The sequence below is a fragment of the Sceloporus occidentalis genome, unplaced genomic scaffold (genome assembly GCF_023333645.1).
Source record: "Sceloporus occidentalis isolate IW3139 unplaced genomic scaffold, rSceOcc1.0.p SCAF_5, whole genome shotgun sequence".
Classification (NCBI taxonomy): domain Eukaryota; kingdom Metazoa; phylum Chordata; class Lepidosauria; order Squamata; family Phrynosomatidae; genus Sceloporus; species Sceloporus occidentalis.
Window position 1 is genome coordinate 32,659,939 of NW_028316985.1, and position 25,605 is coordinate 32,685,543.

The window sequence follows — 25,605 nt, forward strand, 5'->3', positions numbered from 1 at the left end:
TAAAATTCGAGCTAGCAGGTGCTGCAAAGTTTTAACTGAACAAGAGCTTTTTACTTTTTGAAATTTCATTTTATGCTATTAACAACAGGCTGAATTATTTTAATACTGTTAATAGTTTAATTCTATTTAAGGTTTACTTTTTGTGTTTTTAACTTTAATCTTTTAAACTGAAACATTTCAGTTCCAATTTTGGGGAAAAGGTGGGATACAAATAAATACAACAACAGTAACAATAACAATGAGATGATGGTACTTGAAAGACTAACAGATTTATTGTGGCAAGTTCACTTCATACCATGAAAATGTTATGGTGAAATAGATTTGTAAGGCACCACAAGACTCTGGTTAAGTTTTGGCCCTGTGTCTTACTTTTTTTCTTGGTAGTTGTGTTGGGGGAGGCACCGTTTGTACTGTCTGAAGAACTAGGTAGTGGGTACACTATGTCAAAAGCCTCACAATATCAGAGGTTAGTGTTCAGCGGTGAATATTAGTCAGCTCCATCTCCACATCATTCATTTCTGGTTTAGCCCACATATCTGCCCTTTTGACACTCCAGGCTTCAGCTGGCTGCTTCAGGGGAAACTAGGAGAGTTTGCAATCCTGACCATCAAGATTCAGACAAGAGGTTATTTTTGCCTACCCTGTACTTATATACTTATGAGAATGGTTGAATTGGCTTCGGGTTTATGTGATGCCATTAAATAGAAGGCCACTGTTGAGACTGGGGAAGTGGATGTCCTCCTGGCATTAAAAGTAAGTGTCCTGGGTCACCACTACAATGAAAGAGGCTTCTTCAATTTGACCTCAGTGCCTAGGGTCCAGATAGCAAAGGGAACATGTTTAGGGCCATTTTGGACAGGGGTGTCTCTTTCTGATTCACAGGCAGGGGTGTCTGGCCAAGAGCAGTTTTTGAAGCATTTATGGTTGGCTGATTACTTCCATTCTACAATGTCCTGCTCCTAGTCACCTAAATTTTCCCATACTTGCCTTGGCTCAATCCCTCATTCAATCCAGTTAAAAAGAACAAGGTAGCTGGTAATGAAAAAGACTTTACCTATAATACTGGAGAGATGCTGCCAGTTAGAGCAGACACCATGAATCTAGATCAGGATTTGTCAGCTAGGGTTTCTTGGAACTCCAAGTTTCCATGGGGGGGGGGACTTTTTTGACCTGTAGATATAAAAAATTTATGTAGAGTTTCCCTGGGACCTGAAAATTATTTTTAAAGTTTTTACAGGGTAAAAATGTTGATTAGGCTAAACTAGATGGATGAACAATTTTATGAGGTCTGAGACATCTTCCTGTAGAAGGACTATTAGACAAGTTTATGGTGTAGAGATTGAACCAGCTTTATTCTTTTGTTACTGGGTCTGTAGAAAGAGAAGGGGAGTTGAATAACTCATTCCTCAGAAGAGAGGTGAAAGATGGATTCATTTCATAGCACATTCTTGGCACAGGCCTGATGAATATAAAAATTCGTCATGCAAGAGTTGCATGCTTACTGAATGATCATCATATAGTTTTATGCACGTAGATTTTTATCTCATGTTTGCAAGCTTTGGAAAAACAGAGTTTGCAATTATGTAGAGAGAACATTATACATGTAAAGTAGCAGTCATGGCCCACTCATATGAGTGGGATGGTGCATCTACTCTGTTTTTTGTCTCAAAGACACTTATCATGTTAAAATTCCTCTTTTTAGCCTCATATGATAAAGTTCTTAGAAGCTTTAAGGAGCTGTCCAACAGCCTGAACCCCATTCCCAATAGTTTTGGCATCATGAATAGCTCTTTTAAACTTCAGACTAAAAGCTAGAGCATATTCACTGCTCCTCTGGTATGGAAGCCACCAAGTGCCACCCTGATACATATACGTGAGATAATAGCAGTACATGCTGCACACATTTAATTGCCATGAACAGGAAAGGATCAGATTTCCTTTTCTGAATGGGAAAACATAAAGAGACAAGTTTCTTAGGAACAAGGAAGTTGAAGATAACCACCTGTTCTCCTTGGTCTCCCCTAAAACATGATGGGGTAGTGCTTGTTATTTCATCTATCTTTAACTTCTTCTTTTTTTAAAAAAAAATTATATACTTATTAATTTTAACACAAATATCTAATTCACAATCAAAACCATAAACTTTCAGAAAGAAAAATATAAAAAGAAAGAGAAGACAAAACAAAGAGACAAAAAGGAAAAAATACATGTACATATATAACTTAAAATAAACAATAAATAATATAGAATACCAAAACACATAACACTAACTAAGATGCAAAAGGGCAGACACTCCCCCCAATCCAGACTGTAATGATAGCAAAGGATAGAACAAAAAGAAAGACAAAATTCTGCCATTACAGTTCTAAGTGAATAATCGTACTACCAAAATTACTAGTAGCCTTAGTCACAAATTTTTGCATTGTGAGCTTTCTTGTTGCTCAAAAAGTCCATATAAAAATAATTTTCAATTGGTTTTTCCTTTAAACCACTTCTGTTTTTGTCTGAAAGAGGAACTGCACATTAGTCTAACAGAAAAAAGGAAGGAGTGCTCATAGGGAAGACAAGTAGAGAGAGGGAAGTGGAATCAACAGAAACATTTTGATTACTCCCCAACATTTTTCAGCTGAAAATAGTCACCATTTATCCCTAGCCAATTATCTTTCCTCCTGCCCATTACAACCCCCGTATTTTTCAGACGTTCCCCTTCATAAACATGAGAGAAGGGGATTGGCTTCTGGACCCTGGCCCTACTTTCAGTGCCAGTAAGACTGCCAGTTCCATCCTCTATCCTCTCCACAACTGCTGGAGATATGCAATGGAGAGATGCTAGGATGAAGGCAATGGCTGTGGCAATCCTACCCCCATTTTTGTGTCTTTCTGTGAAAGTGGCTACTATAACACTGCTAAAGATTCTTCTGTCCTGTTATTAAAGTGACCACTGCTGTTTTGATTGGTAGTAGAGAATTCACAGCCTTCATATGATGGTTCCCTTGCAAAGCAACAACTGTTCCCTAACGTGTTTCTGCCAGCCAGGAAGCTCTTACCTCTGATCCCAACCAGACTCTTGTTTGCTCTTTCTGTGACAAATTAAAAATGCCCTCTCTGTCTTTTCAGCCAGAACACAACCACTTTCAGTGTCCTCCATGCTCTAACATTGTAGTGCATTGATACTATTTCAATTGCCCTGGGATTTCTAGTCATGGAGTATATTTAGATTTCAGGAAATTCTAGTGTCTACCAGACTACAAATCTTAAAAGCAGTTAAAGTGGAATCAGTGTGCTGTCACTATGTTGTGTGAGAGATAGCTTTTTCTCTACTCTTTGAGGAAGAGCTTCACATGCTACATTTCTGTGTGATGGGTTGGCAAGAAAGTGGATGTCAGCAAATCTCATTTTGCAGAGTTTGTACACTTAGTGGATGAAAATATCCTTTAAACAAAACACATGAACAAATCACCATTCCCTTCTTCATCAGTGGCAGTAGACACCATGAAGAGGTCTTTGAGATCTGAGCAGGGTACAAGGTGTTTTCTCAGCAAGCCTATAGAGCTCATTCAAATATGCACAGTCAGGCTGCTTTCTGGGAGTTCAGTGCCAAAATGCCCTGAAGCTCCTCTGCTTCTAGTGAAGGTTCTTTCAGTCAAGGCTACCTGTTAACATGTTTGTTAATTACTGTAGTAAATAAAACATAGTTCTTCTGGTGCTTACAGGAGCCTCGAAAACATGACATGCAATTCCCAAAAAGTAGGCTCTTTAATACGGTGGGAGTGCCACAGGATGCAGACTTTATTCAACCTATGGCTGAAGAATATCTTCATTTTCAAACCACAGCTGTCACTGGAGGCCCAACTGAATGTCAGCATCTTCAATAACGGTATGTATTCTCAAGAATTGGAACAGCTCTTCTACCCATGGGCTATTTTCCTTTAGTCCTGTAGAGAGAATCAGGTCCAAAACATTGGGCCTAGAACTTAGGAAAAGTTCCTTTTTGGACTACAAGTCTCAGAATGAGCTAGCCACAATGGCCAGTGGCCATGCTGACTAGGGGATTCTATGAGTCACCATAAAAAAATTAACCTTTTTCAAGCTTTGGGACAAATATAATTTTAAACAAGCTGGAATGGTTGCCATGGCAAGGAAGTCCAAGCAAAACAGTTAACAAACCCCAAATTACAGAACTTATAAATCACTTCCACAGTATAACTGTAACTACCTGCATCCTCTAACTTAGGGAGACTTGAGCAGGGGAAAGGATACCACCACTGGGCACTGTAATAGACAGTGCCAGCATGCAATTTATCTAACCAAGGAGATGCAATGCTTAAAAGCCAAAGCTATTTCCGTCTTTGCCCCCAGCTCAGGCTTGGTGTCCAAGTCATATTCTTGGTAGAAAGGGTTAGAAATTTGTAATAGGTTTGCCCTTCCTTGCTCCTTCATCCAACCAACTCTTCCTCATAGCCCTGGAAGCTAAGGTTTTCTCCTGGTTGGCATTCACTCCTGCGATCAAACTACAGATAGAAGATCCATCTTTTTCTGTAAGCTGACCCATGGAATTGGCATTTATTACAAGTAAATGTAGAATGTTTAGGGAGTGATAAATGAACACCAGACAAGACTTCTGACCTTTTTAAAAATTTTGGTCAGCTAACTGAACAAATAGCAAATCAATATTCATGAAAAGTATGGCAGTCATTGATTTGAAGTGCAGCTTTCAGGTTTGTTTAAACCATCTCCTTATTCACTTGTTTTATGATATGCTACATGCACTGAAGAAGACTGGGCACTAAGTATAGCATCCTAAAAGCAGGAACAAGCAGACAAATGGCTTAGAATCAGGAAGTGAAGCCATGGGCCTAATAATAATAATAATAATAATAATAATAATAATTTTATCTCCTGCCTCTCTCTCCATATAGGGACTCAACAAAACTTTAAAACAGTACAAATTAAAAACAATACAAGCATTAAAATGTAGGCACAAAGTTCAAAAAATTATTAAACAATTTTAAAAGGTTAAAAACATTACACATTGATACTTAAAATGTATTTAAAACTCTATGAAAACCTTAAAATCTAAATAACACAGCGTTTAAAGTCCAACCCAATGTCAGAGTCACACCGCCCACTTGAGCAGATGGTGGGCGGTGTCACAACACTTCTGCGGTGCAACATTTAGACACACTACACCAAAGAAATGGGGAAAAGCTGCCACTACAGTGGCAAGAGGGGCTTTTTGCTGGCTCCAAAAGGAGTGGATTTCTCCTGGTTCTTTTGGAGCTGGCAAATTCCTAGATTGGGACCACTGTGTGCAGTTGCTGCAGCCCCAATCTGGTGCTCAAAGGGGCGGAGGCAAGCTGTGCCTTTAGGGCTGTCTGTTTAGCACCTAAGACTCTAGAGACAAGGGTTTGAGTCTCTACTCGACTCTGGAAACCCACTGGATGACACTTTCTGCCCCAAAAACCCCTGTGATAGGTTCATTTTAGAGTCACCATAAGTTGGAAACAACTTGAAGGCACACAACAACTTTCTGAATACTTTAACATGGCTTTATCTTTTTTTGGGTTTATGATCTAGCTTTCTCTTTCAGTGTCCACTTTATGCACCACCAAAAACAAGGAAACACACATGACAAAAACAAAGTGCTGTATTAAATTTACACATGCTAATTTACATGCAAAGATAAAAAATAGAAAAAAACCACTACAATTTCATTTAAATTACAATACCTCTTGCTGTAATAGGAAAGGCTGGGATGATATGATTTCAATATCCACTCAGTCTACTGTCTAAGTGTTAATGGATAGTGTGGAACTTCAAAGCTCTTGTTTTCTCTCTGCCCCAAAACTTTAAAAGTTTTTTTTTTTTGGTCTGCAATGGCATAATCCCCCAGGCAGCATGGACATTGGCTATAACCAGAATGTGCAGAATCCTTCAGTGACTACAAATCTCTGAAAGTCTTAACTACCCTTGCTGGCTGGGAAATCCTGGGCACTGTAGTCCAAATAAAATAAAATAAAGTTCTAATTTCGCCTTAGGGTTCTTTATCTTAAAATTGAACTTGGACTGGCTAGAGGACTGTTCTATGACAACCTTTCAGTTATAGGACAGTCACTGAGATACTGGACAGCCCTGCTAATGTAGGACACATGGCCGTGTTATTTAAATGTCAAGGGTTCCTGTGTAAATAATTGGCTTTTAGGAACTGGTTTTGGGGCAAATGCAGATTAAAATGTATGTAATAAGAAAGAATATACCAGATAATATTCCCTTTTCTTTACCCTGGTCAGAGCCCGGGTCCATACTGGCCAGAATAACACAGGAACAGCCTAGAATATTCTGTCCCCAAAACTGCCTCAACATCCCCCTTTTACCTTGGGTACTCTGTTGCAATACTGAATGGCTGTTCACACATGCTTCTCACCACATGCATCTGGTGCATCACAGCTGGAAAATGAAGTGCCCAGCATTGTTCACACAGAGCAAGTGATCTATGGCAGCAACAGTAGTGCCAGGTGGCACAGTTGGACTCATTGTAAAGAGCCTGCCACTGTCACAGTGGAGGGCTCTGGATCCTCTGGGAAGATCCAGGAGGAAAAAGTGAGTTTATTTAAGCTGTATTAAGGTGCAGTGGAACTGCAGGATTGGTGCTGAACTGGCCAAACATTGTCAAGATTGTTTATATCAGAACCAGGGATTGTGCCCTGTATCATCCAGACTGCTTGGTAGGACGATGGGGAGGATGCTTTACTTTGCCCATGTAGACAGCCCCTGAGTAAAGAGTGCTGCCATAGTGTACCAATGCTTCCTCAAGAATATCTCAGCTTTCCATATAACCAAAGTTATCTTGTGCTTTTCTTTATTGATTGTCTCAGTCCAGCCTCTGCCACCCCAAAAGCTAGTGGTGAGTGTTACAGAAGATGGTGACTCCTTGTTGATATGGGAACCAGGTGATGGAATGAATAGAAGCCATTGGTTGAATGGTGCCCTGGATTTTGAAGTCACCTACAAACGGTTTTGGGAACCTTGGGAGGTATCTGTGATCACTTTTAATGCTGTTAGCAAACATTTATGTTTGTATCTCTGTCATGCTGTTAATAATGATGATCAACATTGGGTTAGAATTCAGAGACACAGGAGATTATTGCATGCCAGATCTGTGCCGGGATAGACACAGGTTGTAACAGTTACCAATGGATCTTATTGCAGTGCCCCATGCCCATGCTGTAGGCAGCCCATATCCAACTCAGGGTTCTCTGGCAGCTTTTCATGAATGGGATTTTCCCGTTTTTGAAAGCTGCCAGAGAAGCCTGGGTTGGATACGGGCTGCCTACTGCCCAGGCACAGGATAATGCAATAAGAACTGTCTGTGATGGTTACAACCTGTGTCTATCCCAGCGTGAATTTCATGTGCAACAATCTCCATAGCTGTGTTAGTCTGGAATATGAGTTTGCAAAGAGATCTTGTAGCACCCTTGAGAGTAATTGTGTGAAAGAAGTTTTAGTATAAGATACAGGGATGTTAGATAAATGACACAACAGTTCCATCAGGAGAGTTCCAGTGGTACAAAGATGACAAAAGGCTCATTGAAGGACAGAAAGGGTTGAAAGTTGAAAACAAGGCCTTCGTCTCCTGCTTGACTTTCTTATACCTTTAATGGTTGTATAGAACAAGGAATTCAGTAGGTATTGCTAACATGACAAGCACTACCTTCTGAAATTCTCTCTTCTTCACAGCTATTAAATGTATAAGAGCCCTGTCACATATTTCACCTGGCAATTCTCTTCTCAAGCAAGAAATTCTTCCAAGCCTATTTACATGTAAAATCATTGACCAGAAACCCTTTCCCTCATGCTTTGCAGGAATGAAAGATCTTTGACTGCTATGTGGTTGGTGGACATGGTGAGGATGGCTGGATGAGAGGTTGACCCATGCAGCCTTGCAGCTTACTCATGCATGCTCCAAATCAGTGGTGGGCAACTTTCTAAAGTCAGAGGGTCATAATACACCCCCACCTCTGGACTCATTGGAATGGTGCCATGCCCCCAAAACTTGCCACTGGTGTCACAAAAATGAAGAATCAATTGCACCATCTCTCCATGGTATCGGAAGGTGTGGCAGAGTGTCCTCCTGCATCAAAAATCCCTGGTAGTGTTAGGAAGGAAGAGTGGGGGGCGGGGAGGCATCTTTTGTTATTTTTTCTACACTTTTACCAGTTTGTTATCATGCTTTGCAAATGAGGTTCACATGGGTGCATGTATTTTCTACATGTTGCATAGCCTACAACATTTCACAGATGAAAACTGGGATATGTGTGGCAAATTACCAATGAGGAAGAACACACAAGCTTGGAGGTGCTGCTGCAGTTTACTTTTGCCTGTGCCTACTGAGAAGAGCAAAATTCTTTCCTTCCTCTTTTCTCCCCTCACTAGATTAAATGAGTGTAAACTACTTTTTCACACTGAACTCAGTTTGTAGCAATTAAAATGAGGACAAAACCACTAAACTTGCTTAGCAGTTTATGATAGAATTCCCTATTACCATAACAAACATTATGCTAAAGCCTATAGCACCTTACGCAAAAGCTGAAGAAAAGCCATGTTATATTTTCCTTCAAGAGAGAGAAACTGGGACATTTTAAAAGCGGTTGAAAAAATGGGATGAGTATGGATTAACTGGAATTTTCCCTGGACTTTTGGAGAGTATGATATTGCCTACCACTGCAGCAACTACACAAAAGGTTTTATTTGAACTGGCTGGTACATTCAGAACGCCTTGAACAAACAGGCCAAAATAAAACTGCTTTAGGTCACTTTGGAGGTATGCTGTTTAAATGATGCAGGTGTCCTAAGAGGCCAGAAGCCGTGCCAAAGCCACACTCCAGTCCTAAGGACTGGAGCGCAGCTTTGGCATAGGTTCTGGCCTCTTTAAGATGTGTGTGTCATTTAAACAGCATGTCTCCAAAATGACCCAAAGCAGCTTTATTTTGGCCTATCTATTTGGACCCTGAGTTAGACTTTGGCAGTTTATTATTTTGAGACACCCATTTCCCACGAAGGGAATTGCAGTTTTCCCCATCTCTTCTTGGAGCAATAAGAGTCTCCTTTCTGAAAGATGAAAATACCCGTATTTTCCGGTGTATAAGACAACTGGAGTATAAGACGACCCCCAACTTTTCCAGTTAAAATACAGAGTTTGGGATATACTCGCCATATAAGACTACCCCTCTTCCAAATAAAAATTTAAAAAACATCGGATTTGATTTCAATATGGTAATTTTAATTCAAATGCTTGTGACATGCAGATACTTAGCAGGAAAACTTGTTGTATACAAAGCCTGCTTGGATTGGTTAGCTCTCCCTGCCTGCCCAGCCCTCCCTATCAGAGCGGTATTGCAAACACAGCTTTTTTTCCATACCCGGGCATCCTGGACGCCTGCAGCTTGCTCCGCCCTTCAATTACAAATGCGGCGACTGCAGATTCTTTAGTCTGGCTCTGATGTTTCAGCACCTGCCCTATAAGATGACACCCACCATATAAGACAACCCCCAACTTTTGAGAAGATTTTCCTGGGTTAAAAAATAGTCTTATATGCCAGAAAATACAGTATATGAGGAAGGTCTGTGGATTAAGGGCTGAGTTCATGCTTTCCAGGCAGAAGGCCCCAGTTTTGGTCCCATGTTGCATCTCAAGCATTTCAAGGTAGAACTGGGAAGGATTTCAGTTTGAAACCATAGAGAATAGTGTTCAGGCAGAATGTAGACAAAGCTGGGCTAGAGGGGTGTATGCCCTGACTTGTATAAAGCAGTGAGCACAAATTTACTGCATTACAGAGTTAAAAAAACAAATGAGGATTACCTAAGAAAAGGGTGGTTTTTTCCCATTTTCAGTAGTAAATATGCTCATTCTATATTTCAGTTTTCATACCATAACACCCCATACTGGATCAGACTTAAAATGTTTCTAGTCCAATGTTCTCTTGACAGCGGTGTAATCTGCACTGCAGAAATAATGCAGTTTGACACCACTTTAGCTGCTGTGGCTCAATGCTATAGAATTCTGGGATTTGTAGTTTTGTGAGACATTCAAGTTTCTTTATTTGAGAACTCTGGTGCCCCAACAGACTACAAATCCCATGATTTGATAGCACTGAACCATGGCAGTGAAAGCCGTGTCAAATTGCATTATTTCTGCAGTGCAGATTAGACTAAAGTAGCCAACCCACTGCTTATGGGAAGCCTGCCAGTGGGATACATTTCGAACTGTCTGGTGTGATATGTAGCCAGTCTGAGTAGCAACCACTGATGGCTTCATCCTCCCTCAATTAATCCATTGCCCTTTTAAACCATCCAGGTTGACAGCCATCTTTACATCTTGTGGCAAATCTTTCCTGGGTTTAAGTATGTGCTATGTGAAGAAGGTATTGCTTTTCATCTGTCTTGGGTCTCCCACCATTTTAATTTCAGTGGGTGACTATAGGAGCCCTTTCACATTACACAATTATAGTGTTATGATTCCCCTTTAATGGTGATGGCTGCATCCTATGGAATCTGAGGATCTGTAGTTTGGAGAGACATTGGATTTCTCTGGCTGAGATTTATAAATAACCCTCCCTAAATCGCAAGCTCCAGGATTACTCATGGTAGGTAAAGTGGAATCATAGTGTTATAACTGTATAATGTGAAAGGACCTTATATTTCAGTATTATGAGAGAGGAAGAGAAGCTTCTCTCTATTTCCTTTTCCATATCATTTTAAATTTTATAGTACTACATATTGTCTCCCATTACTTGCCTGTTTTGAAAAGCTAACTACCAATCTCTTCCTTTTTTTCTTCTCTTGCCAGGATGCTTCCTCTCTTGTGGTCTCAAATGCCTCCCACTGTCTTCTCCGACATGATAAACTTGTGTCTGGGAACACCTATGTTGCTCGTGTTCGAAGCAAGTTTGGTCGAGAGAGCCAGCTTGCTGGGCAATACAGTGACTGGAGCTCTGTGGTAACTTGGGATACCCCAGAAGGTAATGTTACAAAGAACTGGCTGTTTGCCTGAGAGCAGACAGAGGCAAGATTAAACCTGGGAACCTGTGTACACTGTGTATGAGCTCAGCTGCTGAAAGAACTGGACAACAATCTGGTTAAACTATAGCGGGAAGTTGTGCTGTCTATGGGCTTTACGCTGTTAAACAAAGTTTCCTGCACATGCATGTTTCATTCCACTATTCTGCTATGTACAAAGCAGTATGGTTCATGAACAGCATACCCTTCAACATTTCACAGATGAAAACCAGAATATGTGTGGCTAAGCAAAATCAGAGTGTGGTCAAGATGGCAAAAGTTATTAACGAGGAAGAACATATAAGCTAGGGGAGGCTGCAGCAGTTTGCTTTTGCCTGATTCTAGTGGAAGGGTAAGATTTTGCTCCTCTCCTCTCCTCTCCTCTCTTCCCTGCTAAGTTAATGGAGTGCAAAATACTCCATTATTCAATTCAGTTCAATTTTCAGCAGTTGAAGTAAGCTGAGGATAAATGTGGAAGGTGAGAGGAGAGGGAAATGGACATTTTAAATGCATCTGAAAAGTGGGATGACAGAGGATTAATCAGGATTATCTCTGTCAAATCAAGATAGTTGGAAGATATAGAATAGTGCTTCCACGAGGGGATCTAGGGCCACCATAGAGGCTATAACCCATGCAACAGGGTTTGGGATCTCTCCACAAATTAATATATTTCAACAATAAGGATTTCATGGGACAGGAGTGAAAACATGAAAAGCACATAACAGCATAGGCAGTGTCAAAATAGAGTACCAGTAAATATAATATAATAATACAGTGTCTTTATCAGCAGGCAGACTGGTGCCCTGAATTAGGGCTACTTTATACAGGGCTATGCAATTTTAACCTTTTTTGCTCTTTCACTATTAGATCTGTATGTTATTGCCTGTGAATTATTACATCTTTGTTGTGGAGATATGTTACCTGTAGATTAGGTCCCCCTCTTTTGTGAATATAACCTTTCTCCACCAGTAGCTGCTACTGGAGGACCACCTCCCCCATATGAACCTAAGTACAATTTGCGATCTGCTTTAGACAATGGCTCTGCTGTATCTCCTATCACCAATAAATCCTAGTTTTGTAGGTACAGGCGACAGGGCTTTTCTATAGCAGCACTACAACAGTAGAATCCCTCCTTGAAGGAGATCAGGTTGACTCCATCCCTGCTGAGTTTTAGATGAGCCATTTAAACCTGGACTATTTAGTTGTTTGTTTGATGAAACTTCATATTCTTTGTCATGGTTTAATTAATGCTTTGTTTCTGCCCTCCCCCCCCCTTCTTGTGCTTTTAATGCATTATCATATTTATTTATTTAATTTATATCCCAGCTTTATTATGACAAGGTGTATTACTGTACGGTTTTAAATTGCATATTGATTTGAGAATCTGAGTGGGCAGGGAAGTGATCTCTAAATATTTCTGGTAGATAGAGATCTTGCTTTACCATACTTTGCTTTGGTGGCCAACTGCTATATTTCTTTGAAAGCACGCAAAATGTTTGCTTTAAGTCATTTCCCCTTCCAAGTTGTTCCTGGAATTCAGAAACAGTAATAGTAGTGTGTATCTATGTGTGCAATCTGTGACAGCTACTTACAGGACAAGAATGACTCTGGAATTGTTAAAGTTCTCCATCCCTGTATTGAATGCACTGGGATTTTCTTCTTCAGCAAGTGTGATGCTGAATATATCCTCTTCAATTTATTTCTAGATTCCTAATGCCACCCATTACCAATTCCTCTTTCACTCTCTTCCTTTGTGCTTATTTTTGTTGATCAATGTGTGGCCCCCAGACCATGCTGATTTCTACTTTTCTCTATTAGATGAAGTTGAAGCTCAGCCCAAGAATCTTCGATGTCGATTTAACAGCATCAACCAATTAAAATGCAGCTGGGAGGTGAGGCAAGAGGTCACCAGTTCAGTTTTGTTTGCCTTGTTCTACAAAGACAATCCAGCATCACAGTGAGTTTCTTTTCAGCAAAGTTACTTCCAAATCTTTTGGGACTTTGCCCCCTCATTCTTGAATGTCCTCCGGATGTTGGATTCTTTGTTCTTCAGAGAGGAGGAATGCTCTCGTGTTCATGAAAAGGAACTGCCTTCCAGCCCTCTCAACAGCCCTCATCATGTCTTGCAAAGCTGTGAGATCAGTGTCACCAACCCAAATGGACAAAGCCAATACCTTGTGACTGTACGACCAAAAGAAGAAAAGAGAGAGGTGGATGCGAAAATGCAAAGTAAGACCTCTTTGGCAGGTTCCTGTATCCCTGGGTGTGACCCCCCCCCCCAGTATATTTGTTAGTGCACTGTCATGAAAAAGCAAATGTGGGGATAAGGGCCACACTCAGCACAGATTCAATGGAATGGCAGATTTAGGCAGGATCCAGCCAGCCAGGACATAGTCTATGGGTAATGAGGGTGTGACCTTGCTGAAACTAAGCATCTCTATATTTTTGAATTATGCTTCCCAGAATTCCCCAGGGAACATGGCTGTAAAAGCATGACTGGGAGATTCTGAGCATGATTATCAAAAAAAAAAAAAAAAAAAAAAAAAAAAAAAAAAAAAAGAAAGAAAGAAAGAAAGAAAGAAAGAAAAGAAAGTGAAGTTCCCAAGTTTTGGGTTCCCCAGCTTAAGCTAAAATCTTTGATTAACTTGATGTTTCAGTCCATACTATTGATGTGTCCTTTGCTTTTCTAGTTAAGACAGCTCCACCATATGACTTGTCTGTGACAGTACTGAATTATCATACATACAGACTGCAATGGAAGGACAAAGTTCCTCTAAACTTTAAACAGATGTATCAGATTTCATACTGGAAGACTGGAAACCCTTTGGAGGTAAGGAGTAAGGAGTAGGGATGTGATTCTGTTTGGGATTTTTTGGTTTTCTTGATGCTTGGCTCAAGTATTTATGAGCTCTGTAATTTATGAGCACTTGCTTGACCAAGGAATGAAAATTTGCCAAAGAAGTAATGGACAGACACTTCAGTGAGAAATCTGATGTTCAGGACCTTTTCCCTTATGTAATAAAAGTAACTGTGCCTCAGCAATTCATTTTGTGTGAGTCTCTAAAAATTTAAAGATAAACACAGGCCATCCTTTTTACTTAGGGGGGATACAGACAGGCAGAAAGGGGTGCCGAGATGACACCCCTTTCTGCCCCACACGGAGGCCACAACAACCAAACTACGTGGCCTCTGGAAGTCCTAAAAAGAACCCACTCCTGGCGGGTTCCTTTAAGAGTGTGCACTGGGCGCTGTGCAACGATGTCGTCTTCACAGGGCCACACCATTTGGATGCAGCACTGCACATACGTCATTATGGCGGCCCCCATGTGGATGGCGCGGTAGGGATCGGGAGCGTGCGGATTCTCCGCTCTCCCAAGCCCTAAAATCAGCCCCAGGCCGGCACATAGTGCCAGTCTGTACCAGACCTTAGACACTGTGGAAGGGAAAGACAGCTGACTGTTTTATGTTTACCTACCTTTTACCAGTCACTATCAAAACATCTGTTATAGCTTCAGATCATAAAAGTATATGTATGCATGTGTGTTTCACATACACCTGACATTGTACAAAAGCATACACAATTACAGTAGGATCACCTAGATAAATTGGTATTCCCCTTTTAATTGTGTTAGGGGCTGTGCAGGAAGCCACCCCTTTTACAGCCAGATTGGGGCTGCAGCAACCGCAAGTTGTGGCCCAGATCTGACCTTTGCAGGGTACAAAAAGGAGCCACATCCTGCAAAGTGCATGATAGCTGTGGTGCTGCAGCTTTACGGTGCTCCTTCAGCATTGCATTGTGCAAACACAGTGCCAGAGGAGCACCGTGATGCTGCATGTCATGCAGTGCAGTGTGGCATGCAGCATCATGTAGCCCTAGGGGTGCAGCCGGGGGGTGAGTCATGTAGATGCTATGCCCCAACTCTGCTTGCAACCCGGCCCAAACTGCCAGTCTGCACAGGGCCTTAGTCTCAGTCAAGAAAATTTGAATTACTCCATTCAGATGCAGGAGGAGAGGAGGAGAGGGAATTCCATTGTAAACAGAGGCCATACTTTCTTGTTAGACACTGGGAAAGGAGATTTATGGTGCATACCACTACTTGCAAGAAGAGTTAGGGAAGGGAAAACAGATGAGTGTTTTATATTCCTCATTCTTTGAGAATTTGTCAGGAATTGTGAGGAGCAAGACGAGTAATATAATTTCCCACTCCCTGTTCAAGGACAGAAAGAATAAAGAGAGAAATTTACATCACTGGTAACAGGTTGCTTTCCTCTAGATGAAAAGAACATATTCAGTGCAAATGTTAGTTTTTCTGACTATAACTCCAAGAATGCCTCAGCCAACATGGTCAGTGGGAGATATAGCTTTTAAAAGGCAATTTTTCAAAGTTTCCTCTCCTTCCTCATCCCCCTTTCTTATTCTTTTCTTTTCTCAGGCCAAATATATCAATGCTGGTATTGGTGAGAAAGAGTATACCTTTACATCAGAGTTCCTGCAGCCAGGTTTGAGTTACACAGCAAAGGTACAGGCAAAAGTGCATGAAGATGGCCGTGATGGGCCATGGAGTGAGTGGAGCAAGGAATTTCAGTGGACCACAAACAATGGTAAACCACAAACAGAATATTATTGGATAGGCACCCCACCCCCCACCCCCCCACCCCAGGAGGAAAGATCTTGAAAAAGTAACATTGGCCAGCCACCATTGCCAATGTTCCTGCAAGCATGGAAGTTTAGATCCAAAAAAGTTGCTCCCCTAAATTTTGCAGGGATTTTAAAAAACTTTTTCTTGTGTCAACCACCTTACTGCCCTTGAGCACACTGGGCTGGCAAATGGTGTTCTCATAGACGTTATTTTTCCTCATTTATAAAAATGTGGAGGAGCTAGAACTTTGCTCCATGACACTTACTGCATGTAGATTTTTAAGGTTCAAAGTAGCACTTTGAAATCTTTAACTATTTCAATTTCTTCATTATCTAAGTTGAATTTATGTTGATCCTTTGTGGTCGTTATTTTTGTTTTCTTTATGTTCAGCAGCAATCCTGACTTTATACTTTCTTCCTTGACCTTCCTTAGTAATTGTTCCAAGTCCATGATGTTTTCTGCTGGTAGTATAGTGTTATCTGCATAACTTAGGTTGTTGATGTTCCTTCCTCCTATCTTTACTCCTCCTGCTTCTAAGTCTAAACTTGCTCTTTGTATGATATTTTCTGCATACAAGCTGATCAAGTAAAGTAATAATAGTCAGACTTGCCTGACCTCTTGCCAATTTGGAACCACTCTGTTTCTCTGTATTCTGTCCTAACAGTGGCCTCCTGTCTTAAGTAGATTTCTCATCAGGATTATGACATGTAGTGGCATTCCCATGTCTTTAAGAGCATTTCATAGCTTTTTGTGATCGCTGGAATAGCGGTATAGAAAATTTTTATTATTATTATTATTATTATTATTATTATTAGTATTATTATTATTCCTGGTAGCAGATTGTTTGCATGACCACTTCACAACTGCACCAACTATTTAGAGGAGAAAGGGGCCACCCCTTTCTCCTCCGTAGGGTCAGGGTACCCAGTGGCATGAAACCGCAGGGCACCCCTTTTCCAGGCCAAAGGGAAGTGGCATTTTGCCGCTTCTCTTTGTTCCGGAAAAATGCCGGATTGGGGCTACAGGGCTGCACATGCAGTTACTATGGCCCCAATCCAGCGCTTCCAGGGGTGGCATAAAGCCGCCCCATTACTGGGCTGTCTGTATAGCCCCAAATTTTTGTTTGTGTGGGAAATTAATGCTACTGTCATATAGTTGTTGCAGTCTTTTGTGTCTCTTTTCTTTATGAAAGAGGATGTATATTTAACATTTCCAGTCAGTTGGCCACCATTTTATTTTCCCTATTTCACTAGTAATATTAGGCACCAGTATTTTGGATTGGTTTCTCAATTGTTCTTAAAGGCATCTCCATTTAAGAGTACATTGCACTAATCCAATCCAAAAGTCTTTTTGCCATGCATCCCTCATTTTTTTCTGGGTCTTATCAGTAATTCAGTGTACAGCCAAGGCTGTCAGCATCAAATTACTGGTAGTTTTTAATGGACAAATGTGATAGTGTCATCTTCCACCTCTGATGAATCTTCATGAGGGGTTGGAATTTCCAGCAACAAAATTGTAAACTGTCTGTGTTGTAATCCAAAGCATTTGTGTTGTAATCCAAAGCAGTAGCTTGGTCTTGAAGAATCAAACAAACATATTTTAATTTTATTTTTTTTTGTAAAAATGTGGTTATTAACTATCCCTTTGGTTGATCTTTAATGAATTTCTTTTTGTGATTTGTTGTTCTCTTTCAGTTTTTCCACCTTGGGTTATTCTACTGATAGGAGTGATTTCTATCATTTTAATAATGGCGGGCCTCTACTTTTGCTATAAATATCTTCTTAGGTAAGCCTATGCAGCAAAAAATATGAAGGCCCATGGTACATGTATACATTGGTTGAGGGAGGGTGATGGAAATGGGGCAGATGACATTTTTGTTTCAGCCTGGTTTTGAAGAATTCGTCCAAATGTGTAAACTTTTTCAAGTTCAACCTAGAAAGTGCTGAAAATTAAACAACCTAAAAGTGAGAGAAACTGCAACTAACAAGTGCTTTGAGCAGCTGACCCTTAGAAGTCTCAGTCTTAATCCCTGTTTGCAGGTCTGAACTGAGGCTATTACCTCTTTTTTCTAAAGAGCTCTTTATCTTGAAAACATCTTGAAACACCTTGAAAAGAGCCGGGGGGGGGGTGTATATATTTTCATGCTGGGAATAGATGCAGCTATTGAATTAAGCCAGTGCAAGCATTTTGTTTGCTTTTGCATAATTCACCAAAATTCAAACATTAACTCATATTCAAGAGGAAAAGAACTTGAGGTTTTGCTTTTGTTTTAAAAAACTGAATGCAGCAATAATTTTCCTTGATGGGCAGTATATGCTCCTCTTTCTTGATTCAAGGCTTAAGACTGAGTCAGGCAAAGTACAATCTGTGGACTTCAGGAAGCCTCCAAATGGTCCTGTGTCCCCTAAAAAAACAGAGCTGAAAAATTGTTCCAGAAATTATCAATAGCACCCTATGAACCTCTGGGGGAACACTATTGTCTGTTTAACTGCATTTAGTGATATTTTTGGTACACCCTCAATGGTTTTTTGGTGCCCACTCAGGCCTTTTCTGAGATCCAGCTGGTTTTAGTAGCTTAGGTGTTGGAGCAGGACTCTGGAGACCAGGGTTCAAATCCCTGCTCAGCCATGGAAACCCACTGGGTGGCCATGGGCAATTCATATTGTCTCAGCCTCAGAGGAAGGTGAGAGCAAACCCCCTCTAAACAAATTTTATCAAGAAAACTCAGTGATAGGTTTGCTTTAGAGTCACCTTAAATTGGAAATGACTGGAAGGTGTGCAGCAACAACTGCAGCAGGCCTTTTTCCAAATGGGAAGGGATCTAAAGAGATTTGTGTGCCCTCTGTAAAATTGTAGTTCCCATTTGAAGGCTGATTTAGATTGCTTTGTATGGTTATTAATGTATACTCTTTTTACATGAAGTAGATCACTGTGTAGATTGTATGGGTTTTTACTACACCTCTATTAATATCCCCACAGAAATATTTACAGTGATCAGCCCTGTCAATGAGCAACCATGGCATACATCTGCCACCAAGAGGCATAGTCTCTTCATGCTGGCCATAAAATGAAGAACCCAGATTTACTTTACTGATAAACATATGAGGTTCTTTTGGAAGACAACTAGTTATGTTATTTTTAAAATATAATTTTCTATAGCCCTCTTAAAAAAATTACTTGGAAAGCAGTAAATGGGATGAAAGCTGCTGTTTACACTAGCAATACCACATAGAGTTCCTTTCAGAAGTTGTTTTGTGTAGCATTTGTAAATATTAGCTCCAGTTTGATTAGAAGATGAAAAAACAGATGAGACTCTAGTTTGTCCAATATATTAATGCTGTTTTTATATTTTTCTCTGCAGCAAGAAAAGAAAATGGGAAGCAAGCATCCCAAGTCCACCCAGGACACTTCTGCTCCCAGGCGTTTTTCAGGTAGGAAAGCTTCTCTTCGGATGGAGGTTATGAGCATCTCTGAATCTGCCTTGTCAACTCCCTTGGAGTGCCTTGTTTGAAGTTCTTGCTTTTTATAGATTTCTCATAGAGCTACTAAATGAATAATTTCTCCTACGATACTTCTACAGTATGTAGTTGACTTTGTAAAAGACTTTGAATGGACCAGCCTACCATTAGGCAAAGCCATATAGATAATACAAGCATCAACAGGCAAAAGTGTGGCCATCCAGATGCTGTTGGACTGCAACTCCTAACATTCCTTGCCATTGGGTATTCTACATAGGGTAGATGGGGGTTGAAATCCAGCAATATTTGGAAGGCCACACTTTGCCCATGCCTGTAAGAAGGCAGGAGGCAGTCTTCTATATTTGAAGTGTCACCAGTCTATCTGCAGAAGAGTGATGTAAAGGGATGAAGGATATAAGGAAACATTATTCCAGTTAGGCCCTTTTATGCTAGAACCATTTATGGCAGATCCTGTAAAGATGCATTAACACATAAATGCCAGCATCCTATTATCCTGTGTAAGTAAGTCTACCTTCCAAAAACAGTCTGTGCCTGAAAGCCAAGAAAAAGCTGCTACTGATTGTGAAAAACAGAGAGAAGGTGTGGGAGGCAATTCAAACCATGAAGATCTGGTAGGTCAGAGCTGCTGTGGGAAGGGAAAAGCTCACTTTTATTTCTTCCCTTCAGACCAAGATGAGACCAGATGCATCTTCATAGTATAAACCAACCTCCCCATTCCCCTCTTTACTAGTATATGAAAGTAAAAGAGACCTCTTCTAGCTGCCAGATGATGGGAGGATGTGGGACTGTACATGCAAACTATGCATACACATATGATTTCAGCCAACAGTTATTCATCCCATAGATGGTCTTCTCTTCCTGTTAAACCTGGTAGCCTTTGACAAGATTTGGCTAGATCATTCAATCAAGAAACTGAAGAACTAAAACCAATAACAACACCTTAAATCAATATAGTTAACAACCTAAGTCAATAAGGAAAGGAAAGTTTATTTACATATTCAAAGCAGCATTACTTTCCTTTACCCAGTCTACAGTAAGCTATGATAACTGCCATCTGCAAAATTGCTAGCACCCTGCAAGTGCAAGCATCAACAAAACAGCAGGCCAGATCATGCTGCTTCTGTCATGCATCCATGACACTACTTTCAGATTCTTCTTCTGTATATGGTTTGATCCTAGCCTCAGACAGCCAAGAATCAACTTGGTATGGGGATTCTGATCCTCTAAATTAGGGGTGCAGAATGAGTGACCCTCCAGACATTTTTGGGCTGCAACTCCCAGTATAGTTCATGTCAAGCCATGATGGAAGTTGCAGTCTAGAGGGCTGCACATTCACCATAGCTACTCTAAATGCTCTCGGGGGGGGGGGGGGTGTTGTGTGTGCACACCTGACTTCTCTATTTGTTTCATACCAACCCATCCCAATTTGCTAAATGCTTCCATAACATGCAAGAACAAACTTGTAAAAATGACCAACCCTGGGAAATATGAGATGACAGCAGCTAAGGAAAGAGATGAAAGCATGCCCAGGCTTGCATAGCAGAGTTCATTTCTTGGTGGCTTCACTGAGAGGCATGGAACTGCCTTCCCCCCACTCAATGTAGCAACCTTTAAATAGACATGTTCATGCATGAGTTACAAACCAGTTCTACTGATGTAAAAGAGAGGATCTGAAAGTTTGTGAGGTCAATTGTGTATAGGTGCTAATCAAGCACATAGGCACCCAAGAAATGCCCTGAATTAATACTATATGTGAACATTACTTTGTGATTGATCGATGGACAGAATGACAGACCAACGTATATACACCTGTTTAATTTGTATTCAATATACTGATTCTTTTGTTCTAGTTACTTACTCCACCTCCTATTGGTTTGGGTAAGGCTACCATCTCCCCTTGTTTCTTTTCAGAAAGTGGCATTACCAGATGACCCAGAAGACAGAAATAGCCAGAGCTACAGGTAAGCATATAAAGCTGAGACATCTACTATCATCTAAAGCATTACCAATTAGGAATATAAAGAACATTTGTAAATGTTCTCATTCTCAATGGAAAATGGTTTCTCCACATGTTGAGACACACCAAGACTTCTCATTGGTAAAAACAACCACAACAAACAACAACTCATACAGAATTCTTTCCTTTTGCATGACAGCTAAAAAACCAATGTTTTCCTCCTCAGCCGCAGCAAAAGTGCAACCCTCCACACTATTATATTTTGTGCCAAAATGATATATTTTCTGTAAATAAAGCAAAATTTTCATAATGTTCCCAAATGTGAAAAAATAATAAAATAATGTGAAGAAACTCTCATGAGCTGACACAATGGGAAGAAAAGATTCGAAGGTGTTCATTCTCACATGTGGCAATTAAGCAGTGAAGTCTTACACTCCTGCTATCAATAATAATTTTAATAATTTGTTTTATTTATATACCGCTATTCCAAAGATCATAGCGATGAATAACAAGTAAGCTAATTAGCAAGTAAGATATGATATGATATGTTTCAGGAGGGTGTCTGCACTGTCAATAGAGACTACAGTTCTATACAGACTTACCTAGAGTAGCATACCCCCATTGAATGCCATAGGGTTGACTGAGTAGACATGCAAAGGCCATTTTTAATGCATTTTTAGGGACCTGCCTTACACTGGGTCTGACTGTTAAGGATAGAGTCTGAGGAGGCAACTAATACATGCACATACAATTTTGATGGATGAGTTTCACTTTATTCAACTTGATGTGAAATGGAAAAGTTTCTTGGAGAAGTGAGTGCCATTGCTTCTTCACTAGACCTATAAAAATCCAGAGGTGACAGAAGAGGGCTGCAAATTGAGTGGTGGAAGTTGTGCATGTTTCCTTGAAAGAAAGTCATATTCCGCCTTTGCTGAAAATTGTTGGTTGACATTGCTGTTTATTTATTTTCTTTGCCACAGGAAAATGCTAGCAATCTATCCAGAGTCTCCCCCAGCTGAGTTAAGAAAAACAGAACAATTTCCAATTTCTTCTCAGACTATGGAAAAAGTCGGACTCCCAACTGTAAGCAAAGCTGGCCAATTTTTGATGCAAAGTGCTGCTGAAAAGAAAGTTATCAGTAGTCATAAGATTCAGATTTTTGATTATGATGGTCCATACTTACATTGCCCTCCAGAATCTTCTCTACCTGATATTTCACAGGATGTGCAAACTCCACCATCAGAAAAAATGAAGAAACATATGGGATTGCCTCGTTGCTTGTGCCCCGAGCAGCTACCAATGGGAAAAGAAAAGGGGGCAGTTCCATTATTTCTTGCTATCAGTGATGAGTGGGAGGAGGAGAAGCAGCAACATTTGAAAAGACAAGAAGGATCTCAAAGAGATAAATCAGGGAAAGAAAAAAGCAAAGAGGAGAGACCACAGCATCTTCCTGAGACAAACAGCCTTGGTCAAAATGGAGCTTTGGATTACATTGCCACTGAAAATTTATCAATAAGCAAAGAAGAGGGCTCTTTACTTTGGATACCTGCTGTGGCCTCAGAGAAAAGGATCACTGACTGCACTAATATGGCAACAGGTGTACCTGAAACAACTGCAGATCTCTCAAGCTCTAAGATGGGACAGAAGAAACCAGAAATTGTGCTATCATCTCAGGGACAAATACCAACTGTTCCTTCAGCAGCATCCCAAGAAGCATTTGGTGACTACATTATGAGCCTTTCTGTGACCCCAGGATCTATGCTGAAGGAAGGACTTGCTTTCTCCTCAGAGGAGCCCAAGCTCAACAAGGGATTTCTTATATTCAACCCTGACAACAAGAGCCCTGTTTTATTAAGCCAGGTGGGAGATTACTGCTTCTTTCCTGGCTTCAAGCCCAGCAAGGAAACCCCCAAGAATCCAGTGGGAACTGCAGAGCACAACATTTCACAAACTGGCTCTAAAGTCACAAAGCCTCTTGATGACAGCCAACCTGGTAGAAGCAAGCTACAGACTTCCTTCTCACCTCTGCCAAAATGTGAGGCTTAAATGTCTCCATCCAGTGTGCCATGATGGGGATAAAAAGGCCATGTCCTCCTCACCTGATCTACATTAAACCATGAAGAAGATGGACAGTGGGGTTGTGGGGCTGGGCCATAGGGCTGACATCCCAGGGTCTTTTGATGAGCAGGGACTGTGATGTTATCCTGCACTCCACTTGGACTGGATGGTTCTCTCTGCATTTAGTTTTATTTCCCACGGTACTTGGAAGAGGAATGAATTCTCCCAGAAACAATATATTATAGACATTCCGTATTGCAATCCAAAATATTTGAGGAGAGGATGGCTTGGTCTTGAGTGGCAAGAACTGTTAGCTTTACAAAATATCTGCTTCTGGTGGAGATAATTGCTAGAAATAGTTTTAGATCAATAGAGCTGCCTGTTTTTGGACACTCTGTGAGAGTGTTCCTATAGTAATTGTCTTGAAGAAGGCTTGTACTTCAAAATTTACCCTTATGCCAGTGGAGACAGGGTTGAGGAATCCCTTCCCTTGGCAGTTCAACATGGATCAGCAGAGGTGAGGTGCTGGAAAGCAAGTGTGTGTGTGTGTGTGTGTGTGTGTGAGAGAGAGAGAGAGAGAGAGAGAGAGAACATAAGGAAAGAGATTGTGTGTGGTATGGATGTGTGAATGGTGTGTGAGATGATCAAACAGTCACAACTCTCTTTGGCGTAATTCCAAAGTCACCCAAAAGTTGTCAGTTACCACTTACTGTTATTTAAAAAAACTCTCTGCTTTCCATTTTCTAACTTGCACACTTATTACCTATAAAAAAACATTTGGATGCTACACTGCCCTACAATACAAAATACAGCCATATCTCAGCACTGCCCTACAATACAAAATACAGCCATATCTCAATTAACAAAACCTCTGAGAGTGGAAATCTGTTTTACAAAGTGTTTTTATTTAATGCGTGCCAAGCTCTCCTTTCTTCTTTGTCCTCTGTCTAGCTGGAAATTGTTAAAGCAGCACCACCATTAGAAGGCTGGTGAAAGAAGACTGGAGTAACATAGACTTTTGGTGTGAGGTCGAAGCAGATGTCTGCAGTAAACAATGCAATAAAACTTACATTGGGCTAGAATGGGATTCTACTCTAGCTGATTCTACTGTAGCTGTGTGCACCTGCCAACAACAGGCAAGCTAAATAGTAGTTGCCTCCAGAACCCCTTACTAAGCATGTATGAAGAGGAAAATAGAGAGTAAGGGGGAGAGCTGACAAACCTGCCTAACCAGCTACCCTCAGCATGGTAAGCAAGGATACCTCTATAGATTTGGACACCAAAATGGGAATCATAAGGAAAGTAGAGGTTGGTGAAAGAAAAGGTCATCCTTGAAAGAATGCTTGAATTTTAGAAGAAGTTCTCAAGTGGTCTCTAGAAGGTTCAAAAAAGAAACAACATGTTTTTATTTGACTTACCTGACCTCTTTTTTTCTTCATATCTCATGCACATATATTCTTAGTTTTTAATAAAAACATTGCTGAAAATGTTGAACTCCTCTTTATAGATCTATGCTCATTTTTAAGAACATATTGGAAGGAGTTGCTTCTGTTAAAGTTGTAATGCCCATGATCACATCTAGACCATTAACTGAGGTATATCTGTACTCAACTATTGATACTGGTGTCCTCTTTTATTGTATTGGTATTTTTTTTTCATGAACTGCCTTATTATTCTATGATTAAAGGTAATCTAAACATAAGTTTAGTAATCAGTAAGTATCAGACCAGGTGAAACTGGCACAGGCTACAATCTAACATACTTAATATGTATGGAACATTTGTTCAGAAAAAATAGATGACAAGTTACTTGGTAAAAAACTGATGTGTGACCTAGGATGGCCCTTGGACAATAGCTACCATTATAAATGGAGCTTGAGAAATTTACTTTTTGGATTATAACTGCTAGGGTCCCCCAGCACTGGGATTCTGGGAGTTGTAGTCCAAAAATTCTGGTTAGACCAGGAAAACCAGTACTGTCGGTGGCTTAATGAAATGGTTTTATATTGTATGCTATGGAATCCAAGGATATCAGGACTTTATTGACCCAGTCTCTTAAGACTTTATCGGACCGGGGGAAAACTGGAATTAAAAAGGCATTTGAATTGTGAACCCAGCTGCTGACAAGATTTCCCCTCACTGTTCAGGCACATAAGCCTAGTGCACAGTGCATAGAGAAGTAATTTTTTTGGACTACAAATCCCAGAATCCAGGGATTGCAGGAATTATTATTTTTAAAAATAGCCTTTTCAATTTATTATGATAAGAATGTTTTAGACTGTGCTCTTTATTCATTCCAAGTGATACTTGACAGTGCTCCAAAGACCTCAGCAACATTCTGATGCTGACAGTACACTGAGAAACAGTAGTGGATGGTGGACTCTGCATCAGTGGCATGGTGAATCCACTCTAGGTTT

General features: G+C 40.5%; 1 protein-coding gene across 1 annotated transcript in view; it reads left to right on the forward strand.

Annotated features, from left to right (window-relative positions):
* CSF2RB (colony stimulating factor 2 receptor subunit beta) overlaps positions 1-24,850 on the forward strand; it is a 29,684-nt gene extending 4,834 nt beyond the window's left edge. Inside the window, exons 3-13 of the mRNA XM_089526612.1 lie at positions 3,714-3,877; positions 6,876-7,033; positions 10,847-11,018; positions 12,874-13,012; positions 13,109-13,284; positions 13,746-13,885; positions 15,489-15,657; positions 17,390-17,480; positions 19,057-19,126; positions 21,086-21,135; positions 22,112-24,850. Coding sequence (XP_089382738.1) covers positions 3,714-3,877; positions 6,876-7,033; positions 10,847-11,018; positions 12,874-13,012; positions 13,109-13,284; positions 13,746-13,885; positions 15,489-15,657; positions 17,390-17,480; positions 19,057-19,126; positions 21,086-21,135; positions 22,112-23,177 — 2,395 coding nt within the window. The 3' untranslated portion in view covers positions 23,178-24,850. The remainder of the gene's footprint in view (positions 1-3,713; positions 3,878-6,875; positions 7,034-10,846; positions 11,019-12,873; positions 13,013-13,108; positions 13,285-13,745; positions 13,886-15,488; positions 15,658-17,389; positions 17,481-19,056; positions 19,127-21,085; positions 21,136-22,111) is intronic.
* Positions 24,851-25,605: the final 755 nt, after the last annotated feature.